The sequence below is a fragment of the Rhamphochromis sp. 'chilingali' genome (assembly GCF_963969265.1).
Source record: "Rhamphochromis sp. 'chilingali' genome assembly, chromosome: 4".
Taxonomy (NCBI): domain Eukaryota; kingdom Metazoa; phylum Chordata; class Actinopteri; order Cichliformes; family Cichlidae; genus Rhamphochromis; species Rhamphochromis sp. 'chilingali'.
In genome coordinates this window covers 43840506-43852480 of record NC_137948.1, presented here as the reverse complement: position 1 = coordinate 43852480, position 11975 = coordinate 43840506, and the positions used below count along the sequence as shown (strand labels likewise).

General features: G+C 44.6%; 1 protein-coding gene across 3 annotated transcripts in view; it reads left to right on the top strand.

The window, feature by feature from the left end:
• adisspa (adipose secreted signaling protein a) overlaps positions 1-11596 on the top strand; it is a 12264-nt gene extending 668 nt beyond the window's left edge. For 2 of the 3 annotated variants that reach the window (XM_080879640.1, XM_080879639.1), the window contains exons 2-6: positions 833-905; positions 2471-2607; positions 2951-3104; positions 5508-5633; positions 11103-11596. In XM_080879640.1, coding sequence (XP_080735766.1) covers positions 887-905; positions 2471-2607; positions 2951-3104; positions 5508-5633; positions 11103-11203 — 537 coding nt within the window. In that variant the 5' untranslated portion in view covers positions 833-886 and the 3' untranslated portion in view covers positions 11204-11596. The remainder of the gene's footprint in view (positions 1-832; positions 906-2470; positions 2608-2950; positions 3105-5507; positions 5634-11102) is intronic. The other variant, XM_080879641.1, reaches the window with a different exon arrangement.
• The last annotated feature ends 379 nt before the right edge of the window (positions 11597-11975 follow it).

Sequence of the window (11975 nt, the reverse complement as noted above, 5' to 3'; positions counted from 1 at the left end):
AATTTAAATAGGGAAGCTTTACATAGTAGAAGAGAGGAGATATCAGTGCTGGTAATCAGACCACACAACAGTGAAAACCTGTGGCAGCAAAGAGTTTTCATCATGTGCAATAAAAAACAAAAACTACCATAATAAAAACGCCTATGTGACAGTGAAATAGCAATAAATACATGGATCATATTTATTTTTTTACTAGCAGTGAAATAAGACAACCCATGACCTGTGATGCTGACAGCTCACCTGTCTGTGGGCCAGAACAGCACACAGTGTCATGTGCTGTGCATGTCTCCGTGTTGTGTGTTTATCTGACTCTGTAGAAAAACTACTGAAAGCAACAGCAAACTTTTGTGCGCGCTTGTTCTTGTTCCCCTCTCTGCCCATGGCTCCAGGGCTCGTCCTGTGGCTCTTTTCTGTCACCAGTTTTATCTCTGCACATACTTTTCCTTTACAAGGCTGTTGCTTTGTGCTGAAATTAGAAATTGATCAAAATGAACTTCGGCTCCTGCTCCTTAGTTCTCCAGATCAGACCAGCTGCAGGTCATAAAGGAGAGCCTGGTCAGTTTGCAGTGACTGAGCTTTAAAAATCAGAGTGGCAGTTGTACTCTATTCAAATAATCAATTTGTGGTCTCGGACTGATGAAAAAAAAATCAGTGACAGATTATATTTGACTGGTATTCATATCCAAGGGATATAATAGACTAAAGTAAAAATGGGACAACAGGACAAAGAAGGACGTGGAGGAAGAGACCATGTGATATCGGTCTGTACTGTCCATCTCCACCACAGAGCTGTGACACCGTGCTCTCTGTCTCCCTGTGCTCTCACACTCAGGTCAGTGATGACAGTACTCGGGTTTTGTCTAACCTAAATCCTAACCACATCACCATGGCAACAGGAAGAAAAGGTGAGTGTGATGCTGCTTGTGTGTTTATGAATGCTACTTGTGACTGGCCTTTATTTGAAACCACCAGGGGGCGCTGTATCCCGTTTCGTGATAAAGTGGCAAGTAGTACAGGTACAGGTGATTTGAATGAGCAGAGGGCCTGGCAAATGCAGAAAGCACATGATATTTTCTCACTGTGCTTTTAACGGCTCTGTTTGTGTTTGTTGTTTTTTTCCTGTATGTTTCTAAAAATATGTGTCTGCACTGAAAATGAGCACCAAAAACAATCCAGCTCATCAAAATGTTCTGACTGCGTTATGCCATGTAGTTTACATTCTCTCTGCTGTAACCCATCCAACACTGAAGTTTTAGCATCAGTGAATCACAATGACGGGGTCCTTTGGTCCGTCTGTCACTTGTGTTGTTTTGGTCACAGATTCTCATCAGCCTCGCACCTTCTGCTCGTCTTTGCAATCTAAGAGCAGGAGAATCTAAATCACCTACCTTCTGATTTGTCGATGGTCTGCTGAGCCACAGCTGCTACCAGCTGTTCTCTGAGTGCTTAAGCAGAGTAGAAAAGTACCACATGACATTCGGTGTGTGTCCTACAACCAGTTTGGAAGCATTTTTCATATTGATTCACAAACTGTAGAGAAAGCTGTAATGTCTAACTGAGACACACATGGGAATATCACATTGTGTCTGTGCTGCATCGTTCTGCATCTGATGAGTTGCAGTTGGTGCTGTGCTGTAGGAAGCACTGGTCCAGCACATAGTCCATCCAGATGTTTCTTTGAAGCAGCTGTTGCTGTGAGTCGCCACTGTATAAAATGGAACTGAATTGTTTTACTACAATTTTTTAGGTTGTTTTGGCTCAACTGGCCCACAGCACAAAAGTCAGTAACACACCTCCTCACCCACATCAAACAATCTTATTGTCTTCACACACACCTTTGCTGTCTCTACACGTGCTTCACTACTAAAGATTTTCATTTGCTACTGTGTTGATGCACTTCTTACTTAAGCATTTTGTACTTTTGTCAGCCACAGCTCCAGATCGCTCACTTTCCTGAATACAGTCCAGCATTGCATTTATGCTTTCAATCAAATTCCTGCTCATCCAAATTTCCCTTTCATGCACATCCCAAGGATGCTGTGCTGGACTGAAATCTGGTGACTGTCGAGGCTGTTGGAGTCCGTCTCCTCTTGTCTAACCTTGGTGATAGCAGACATGATTATGCAGGATAAACCCAGCCCATCGACAATGTCTGAAATACTCACAGCAGCCCGCCTGACATCATGAACCATGCCACGTTCATCTTTCTTACTTTGATGCTCAGTTTGAGCTCCAGCAGGCCGTCCTGTCTAAATGCTTTAAATTCCTGCTGATGTCAAAGGCTGATTAGATGTTTGGATTGCTGTGATGAGCAGTGGAACAGGTGTACCTAATAATGTGACAGTACAGTAGTTGGTGTTATGCTCTCAGATTGTATCGGTTTGCTGTTCTCCATCTCAGCAAACACGTTGACAGCAGTTGTGTTCATTTCTACGGTTGCCGTGGTTTGATGTTACCTGTCTGTCCCCAGGCTCTACGTCCAAAGCAGGTGGGGTGCGTTTCCCTGACGATGACGAGCCCCCTGGCTCTCCAACACGGAGAGATGACCAGTCGAACGTCGCTACGCTCATTGCTGTCTCAGAGAAGGATGGCAGCTACTTGGTGAAGGTGTGTCTGCACACCGTCAAACGAACACAGTTGTTCGTCATGATTTCATCATTGTAAGCGATTTTTCAGGTGAAGTGTTGATAAAATGACCACAAGGTGTTTTCATGAATGAGCAGAGAAAGTCTCCTGGTTTACGATTTGATTGATTTCCATGTTCATGGATGTTTCATCCGGATACATTTGTAAAATGTAAAGTCCGGCTGAGGAATGGTGGAACAACAAAACAACATTAAACTGAGCCATGAAAATGTGACACCACGGGCTGTGTTAGCCCACATCCTCCTGAGCTATTTGATCCAATGTTTTCTACTCTTTGCCTCTAACACGTCGCTCCTCTGTCAAGGCTGGTTTCCTGAAGAGCCACCACTGTTATGAGATTGTCTTCACTGTCCCAGATGTCCCCACACTGGGCAAAGAGCTCTCATGTCTTCCCTCCTCTTCTCCATCTCGGAGGTCGCCCAGCCTGCGGGTCCAGCGTATTAACTCCACACTGGAGGGTAAGTATAGGTGTACAGGCATACTTCAGGACATGCTTGCACATATGTCTAACCTGCAGTGTTGTGGAGCAGACTGTTGCTGCACAGAGCAGGTGACCATGGTGGGTTAGGTTCTCTGCCCAGCAGTAAGTCTGTAGGTTCTCAGTAATCCAGGTCATGCTAGTCTAAGGAGCTCCTTAGACTCTGTCCACCAGCGTCCTCACTTGTGCTAAAGCATATAGTTAGGGCTGGACCAGGTGACCCTGAATCCTCCCTTAGTTATGCTGCAATAGACGTAGGCTGCCGGGGGATTCCCATGATGCATTGAGTTTTTCCTTTCCAGTCACCTTTCTCACTCACTATGTGTTAACAGACCTCTCTGCATTGAATCATATCTGTTATTAATCTCTGTCTCTCTTCCACAGCATGTCTTTATCCTGTCTTCCTTCTCTCACCCCAAACAGTCGCAGCAGATGGCCCCGCCCCTCCCTGAGCCTGGTTCTGCCGGAGGTTTCTTCCTGTTAAAAGGGAGTTTTTCCTTCCCACTGTCGCCAAAGTGCTTGCTCATAGGGGGTCATATGATTGTTGGGTTTTTCTCTGTATCTATGAAGCGCCTTGAGGCGACTTATGTTGTGATTTGGCGCTATATAAATAAAATAGAATTGAATTGAATTGAAGATTACTTTTTGGGACTAATGTTTCTGTGGAATCTTTTCACACGAGCACAACACAAGTCTGTAACCAAGAAATGTATTTTGAAATTCCAATTTATATATCACCAAATCACGACAGTCGCCTCAAGGTGCTTTATATTATAAGGTAAAGACCCCACAATAATCATATGACCCCCTATGAGCAAGCACTTTGGTGACAGTGGGAAGGAAAAACTCCCTTTTAACAGGAAGAAACCTCCGGCAGAACCAGGCTCAGGGAGGGGCGGGGCCATCTGCTGCGACTGATTGGGGTTAGGGGAGAAAGACATCCTAAGGAAAATGTATATGCATGGTCACATTTCCCAACACCAGGAAGTGAAAACCTAAAAACGAAACCAAAATATGGCGTTAGTGTCTACTGTCTGTGGCAGCGTCTGCGTCTCTGTGCTGAGAATATTGGTAACACCTTGCTATTTTTGAAAGTACGAACCTAAATTAAAACCCTGAGTAACTGAATGATTGTATTACATTACACTGATTAGCCCGTGTGAATAAACTGAGCATAAGCCATCTTGGGTTAAAAGCGATCCTGGAAGCCTACGTAGAACAAAACTCGAGTCTGCCTCGTGTCAGCAGGCCCAGTATTTGAGCTCTCGTCTGTAATAGTATGCCAAAGCTCAGCTCTCCATACAGCTGTGACACTGTCTCTGCCTGACCCAAGCATCTCAGTACCGCAATAACAGATCTCTGCTCTCGAGCAGGTTTGAGATCAAGAGTCAGCTGACTGCTGTTGCCAGTGTCTCAGCAGAAACAGCTGGATTCATCTCTCTAGCAGCTCAACACCTCCCAGGCTTGGTTTAGCACTAAGGAGCTAAACCAAACAAACCAGTCAGCTCTCCTTCATTGCAGCTGCATGGATCTAGTCTTCAAAGGAACAGCCACAAAAAAATAAATCAACCACATTCCTGAATTTCCCCGTCCAGGAACAGCTTCAATGTCCTGGATAAGCAAGAACTGGGTTGTAATTAGAGGGGAAGATACCAACACATGAGTTCACTGGAGTGTGGACGTTCAACCCACTGTCACAGCAAAGTGTGTAATAGACATGCCGGTCCACAGTGTCCAAAATGGCTACCCTGGATGAATAAAGACATTTTCAATCATAAAAGACAAGAGGGAGGGTAAGGAGAAGAGTGTTCAGCTACAATAACAAGAAATGAAAGCACTGATGGCTTTCAGTGAACAGACTGAGTCTCTGAGGACGAGCTTTAAAGATCTGTGGTGCAACGAAAACGTTCTTCAAGCTTTGGATGTCACTGTTTGTTTCTGCACTTACCAACTGTCTGTCCTCTGGCTGTGTCCCAGAATACTTCAGCTTTTGTGCAACCACACCTAAAAAAAACCAGACGGCCGTCGAGCCGAATACCAATCTCAAAGTTTCCTTTTATAGCAAAACGTTTGAAGAAGACTGTCTACAACTTATTTAAGCATTACATTAGAACATCGTCACTCAGGGTTAAGATGGCATCAGAGTTACTGAGTCTGTGCTTGTTAGAGTTAGGAGTGCTGAATGTTTTGTTCTTTGCTGCTTGAGGTAAATGCAGTCTTTGATACATTAGACATAGATATGCCGCAGCACAGGGTTGGTACACCTGGGGCTAAAGTATTCCTTTAACTGCATTGATGATGTTTCTAAAGTTCATTGGACTCAGCGTGGTGCAGACTGCGTATGAATAACTTGTCTCCTTCCTCACTCCCTCGTTCTCTTTAGGAGGTGTAAAGGTAACATGTGAATACAGAACTCACCAGGAGGGGGTGCAACAGGAGGAGATCACCATGGTAACCAGAGGGAGAAAAGACAGCAGTCTAAAGGTCAGACTCCAGGCCAGGGTCATTGGTAGGTGCTTGTGCACCGACAGATACACACACATACGCGCGCACAGACAGAGTAAACAGGTCCTAATCATACAGGACTGCATCTTTATTACCTTGTTGACTGTACACAGATCAAACACAGTTCAACAGGACACAGTGCAGCACAGTGAAACATTATAGTATGAGTATTATGCTTCAGTACATCTGGAACTGAGATTCTTGTTAAGGTGGAAGGAGTCCTGAAGAAAGGATATGTGGAGATTTTAACCCTTTAAAACCGGTCAGAGCAGCACGCTCCGTTTTGCGTAACTATTTTTAAATCCCGGTAGCACTGCAACCACGTGAGCTAGCGCAAAAAATTTTTTTGCATATGAAACCGGAGGAGTTGTACTTACATCTTATGCCATCAGCTTGTCCTCGGTCACAGTTTCCTTCCACATAAAGCTTTGCAAAAACTGCATAAAAAGCACTTGCAGCAACAAAAACATAATATTCCAGAAACACGCTTTGCCGATCCGATCAGCTGTTCATAACACTTCCTCCGTCCATCAGCACGAACTATCGCATGTCCGCCATGTTCTGCCCGAAATTGGAAGTGACGTCATTTTCGCGGAAATGTAGTTTTTTACCACCAGTGACCGCTGCGAATGGGCAGCTGAGAATCAGGGAAAGACCAGATGACAGCCTGGAAAGACTGCTGACAGGAGGGAATAGACCCTAATGGGGCTGGTGTGGGTTAGTGCCTCATACCAGCAGGGCCCAGCGTTTTTTAGCGTACCTGGGTACACCCATTATTGCTATAGAAGTCTCAAAAGAGAAGGGTCTGCGAGAGCAGGGGTGAAAGAAGACCCTTTCCGGACGGATTTAATGGCAACGAACCACGGAACGGTACCACCGATGAATAGATCAACCAGCATTGCAAATAATGGACCATCAATGATGGTAGGAAAGAAGCTGCAGGACTGCATTTGTGGCTGGCCAAAACTAACAACTGACATGGGCCTTGAAATATTAGATTCTAGCTCTAGCTTAATATCAGCCGCTAGCTTGGAGTTTAGCCACCAACAGCTAGCAACACATTTCCAAGCCAGCCACAATCAACACCATCAACCAGCCCAGAGCTCATTCAGAAACAGCTAACAGAGTCTTCCAACACTGAGTCTAGCCAACCACTACCAGCAAGGGAAAGGAAGATGGAAGGTAGGAAAGATCAGATTCTGTGGCCCAGATCCAGTGAGAAAAGAGAGTGGGTCTGGCTCTTATACTAGATCAACAAAAGGGTCCAGTTGAAAGGAAGCTGGAGAACCTGGGAACCATCATCTACAGCTATGGGGCTGAGCGATGTGGGGTAAAGAACAAGACTCAGAGCAGAAAGGCCATTTCAACCAGTTAAATTCCAGGAGACAGCAGGAAATTGATAGAGGCATGAACCAGTTATCATTCCGACTGATATGCCACCTATCCAGGCACCTGAACACCAAATGGACATAAGACCACCAACATGGAGTGAAGTGGAGAAGGTAGTGAAGCAGGCAAGAGCAGCATCGGCCCCAGGACCTAATGGCATCTCATATAGGCTCTACAAAAACACCCCACGAGTCCTCAAATACCTGTGGACGCTGATAAAGGTAGCGTGGCAGAAAGGAGTGATTCCAAAGGCTTGGAGAAGAGAAAGAGGTATTCTGATCCCTAAGGAGAAGAACTCCTCATCCATCAGACAGTTTCGCCAGATCAGCCTGCTGAACGTAGAGGGAAAAATCTCCTTCAGTGTCTTGGCCCAAAGACTATCTGCTTTCCTGCAAAGAAACAACTATATTGACACATCAGTGCAGAAGGCGGGGCTTCTCTGGATGTCTGGAGCATGCCAGCGTCGTCTGGCACCAGATTCAAACTGCTGAGAAAGAACAAAGAGACCATCACGTGGTCTTTTTAGACCTTGCCAACGCCTTTTGGTCAGTTCTGCATTAGATCTTGTGGATGGCCTTCAACTATTTCAGCGTACCAAACCACATCACAGGACTGGTCAAGACCCACTTTAAGGATTTACAGTTTTGTGTGACAGCTGAGAACACCACCACAGCCTGGCAACACCTGGGAATTGGAGTTATGGCAGGCTGCACGATTTCCCCTCTGGCATTTATCACGGCAATGGAGTTGGTCATGAGGGCATTCCAGTGGGTAGTGGGAGGTGAGAGACTCAAGAGTGGCCTTCGTCTTCCTCCCATTAGAGCCTACATGGATGGTCATCTAAATTACACCAGGGCCTGTGCTGCCGGCTTAGGCCATCCGCACCACACCAGTAACCCAAGAAACCCAAAGCAGGCTCGAGCACCAACAGAGAGGTCATTATTGGCTGCTTCTGTTTTTTTTTTAAGTTTATTATTGGTTGTTAATTTAAAAAGTGAGGTTAGAGGAACAGAAGACGCAGCCACACTATGACGAAAGAAGGAAAAACAGAAAGTAAGGCTGTAAACACGACTTCCTCCCGTCACCTAGCATTGGCTGATGGTTCGATTCCCCATCAAGTGTGGTGGCGTGGACCAAGAGAGAACACAGGATCACGAGGAGGTGGGGCTACCCGCATCAATGCTCCCAGTCGCCTGCTGCTACATCACCATCTCCCAGGAAACACAGGTGATCTGACTGTTCGTCACCACACCCAAGACCCCCGCCTTGTGCTGTGCCTCCTCAGTCAGTGGGGTCATCCCAGTGGGGCTGCTTATCAAAGAAGAAGCTGGACTACCAGGTGCTGCAGTCCTGGATGTGAGGGATGACTTCACCACATGAGCTGCTGCTGCACGTAGAGCTGATGCACCTTTGATAGTAGTTGGTGGCCGCCACGAGAGACCCTCCTGCTGGCAGCCCAACAATGGCAGCCATTGTTGGGCTGCTGGTCACTGCACACTGTGCTGATGGAACCCTTGTGTGGACCCAGACGTGCTTAATGTTCGGGAGTACTCACTTCGATCAGTTGGCGAGGCTGGGGGAGCGAACGTTAGGCAACGGGGCCCATTTGAAAAGAAGTTTTGGGTAAATGTGTGTCACAAAACAGCTGTGTGCAAGCAGGAGAAGGACCCAAACGCAAACTCACCAGAGCGGGAACTTAACTAAAAAATGCAGCTTTAATTGCTGAACAGAAATAAAGGTGATACAAAACCTTGCAAACTAAACTGGGAAAAACTAATACACGAGGAGACTCGGGGAGAATCACACACAGCTATGAGGGAGGACATGACACTAACAAAGAGAAACACAAGGCTTAAATACACTGAAGGATAACGAGGGTAATGAGACACAGAAGGAGAGCACAGCTGGGAGTAATTAGACTGAACTAGACAAGGGAAGCAAAACTAGAAACACTGACATGAGACATAGACCTTCAACGTGAAACAGGAAACACACTGACTGAACTCAAGACATGTAAACTTAACAGACTGGGGAGACAGAACATAGAGACCTGAAACATGGGGCAGAAAGGCACAGTAGACACAACACGGAACATAGGGAAGCCATCACACAAAACCTAAGAACTAAACCCAAATTTCCCATGTGTGGGACTAATAAAGCTTATCTTATCTTATCTTATCTTATCTTGACAACCATAACTGAAACCTAGGGAAATGACAATAATCAAAACTGTACAACCAAGGACTTAGAACATAAACCATAATATAAAAATACAAGAACTCAAACTGGACCGTGACAATGTGACCCTCCAACGTTCGAGTGAGTTTCAGTGACGCTGTGGTATCTTTCTTTTTTCAGGCTGCACTCAACTTTATTTTGTTTGCAGTGAAGTGAGAGAGGTTAAGAAAAGCCAGTGGCAGCGCCACCTTCAGGCTTAATGGTGCAAACACGCATTACAAATGTTAAAAACATTGCTTCCTGGCGTTCACCTGATGTCAGCGGAGAATCCAGTGCTATTAGTTACCTGTCTGGTAGTTTCGGAAGGAGGACGTTACCATGAAACTGATCAATTTTTTGATGGGTTTATCTGTGGAAAATACAAACTGTTTATTCTTTCAGGGTCATATATTATGTTCCCAGATAAATCTTTAACAGCACATATAGTTCTTTTTTCTTTCTTTCTTTTTTAACTGGTTAGCTAAGAATTGACCGGATTTGTTACCGTATTCAAAAGTTTGCAAGCCAAGTCTTTGTACTAAGATTTGAGTTTTTTTAATTAATAATTTCATTTAATTCTAGTTTTGTTTTGCGTATTTTGTTAATTATTTCCTGATCTTGCTGGGACACATAATCCTCTTATAAGGATTAGATTTTTTTTCCAAGTTCCTGAATATTTTTGTTTTCTTCTTCTACCCTCTGTGTCTATAACCATGTTGAGTACTATAAAATTAACATTTCTATGCGTTAAAATTGCTGCTCCCCTTTGTCTAGAGTTATAGCAGGCTGAGAACACGTGTGTGCAGCTGTGACCTTAGCGTGCCCATAGTCATGTGTGTATGGCTAATGTCGCTTACATGGGTGTGGAAATAGTTATGGCATCACCTTGAATCGACTAACTGATATTAATAAGTTAAACAGATGTTAACGCAAGAGGATGAGAAAGAAAAAAGGATTCTTATCTGGAGTGATGTTACAGTCCCGATCAAAAGTTTAAGACCACCTGAAAAATGACACAAAATCATATTTTTGCATGTTTGGATCTTAACAAGGTTCCCAGTAGCTTCAACATGGAACAAGGAGAAATGGGAGTGAGACAAAATCATTTTCTGATCATGCAGTTTAATGAAAACAACGTTTAAACTGAAACAGGCTGTTTTACAGCTGATCAAAAGTTTAAGACCACACCTCCAAAATAACCTGTAAACCCCAAAACAGAAATCAAAGTTCCAAACATGAACTCAGTGACGAACACCTCCACTGTTATTCTGCCTCTAAACATCATAATCCGTCCTTCATGCTGCTCAGTAACATTCAGTATTTATTATTTACTGTTACTGATGCTGATGTTGGCTGTTGCCGTGGTTTCCTGCTGTGTTGTTTTCTTTTGCTTGTTTTTTTTCAGCAGGTCTTTTCTCTCCGTCTCTCTTCTCATCTGTTTTTCTTTCCTTCTCCTTCTGTTGAGTCTCTTCACAACTTCTCTTGTCCTTGTCTTTCCCGTCCTGTGGTGCTGTCCGTTCTGATTGTAACAACTTAAAAATATAATAGATAAATAAGTAAAGATTGAATAAACCATCATAATCTATTGGACCCACATACCAAAAGCTCTAATGATCCATTTGGGAAAATAAATCTTTAGCATTGCTACAGCGCTGGACAGGACAGACAAAAACAGAAAAAAGAAAGAGCTCATTAAGTTGTCATAAAGAAAAGAAACCATTTTTCTGCTACTAAGAGCTAAAGTTATTTCAGTAACTACAGCCTGCTTGGCTACGCTGTCTAAGCATTTCATGGAATGTCACATAGTTTTTCCCTGCCGGCATCTCTCCATCTACTCTGACATCTTCCCCTTTTTTCCTCTGTCCAGACCCACATCACGGCACCCCCATGCTGCTGGAGGGGGTGAGGTGTCTCGGTGCCAGGAAAGATGCCCACACAAAGCACAGCAGTGATCGTAAGAAGATATGAAGTGTGTAACTCCTGATCATACTCAGTGACTGGGTCAGGGTGCAGTAGAGAGAGAAACATGGATCCATACATAATAAGTAGAATTCATCTGAAGGACAAACAAACTGCCCTGAAAATCACATCACAGTCACAGTCATGCAATTACATTTACACGAGGCTGCGATAGAGCCATAATGCCTCTGCTGCTGGGGCCAGTCAAACCAGTGTTACAGCACACGCACACAGACACACACACAGATACACACACAGATACACACACAGATACACACACGCGCACACGCAAATACACACACGCGTGCACACGCAAATACACACACACACACACAGATACACAGACACACAGATACACAGACACAGACACACACAGACACACACACAGACACAGACACACACAGACACACACACAGAAACACACAGACACACACACACAGACACACACACACACACACACACAGACACACAGAAACACACAGACACAGACACACACACACACACACAGAAACACACAGACACACACACACACAGACACACACACACACACACAGACACACACACACACACACACACACACACACACACACACACACACACAGACATACACACACACACACACACACACACACACACACACACACACACACACACACACACACACTCACAGACATACACAGAAATACACACACACACACACATACACATACACATACACACACACACACACACACACACACACACACACTCACAGACATACACACACACACAGACATACACA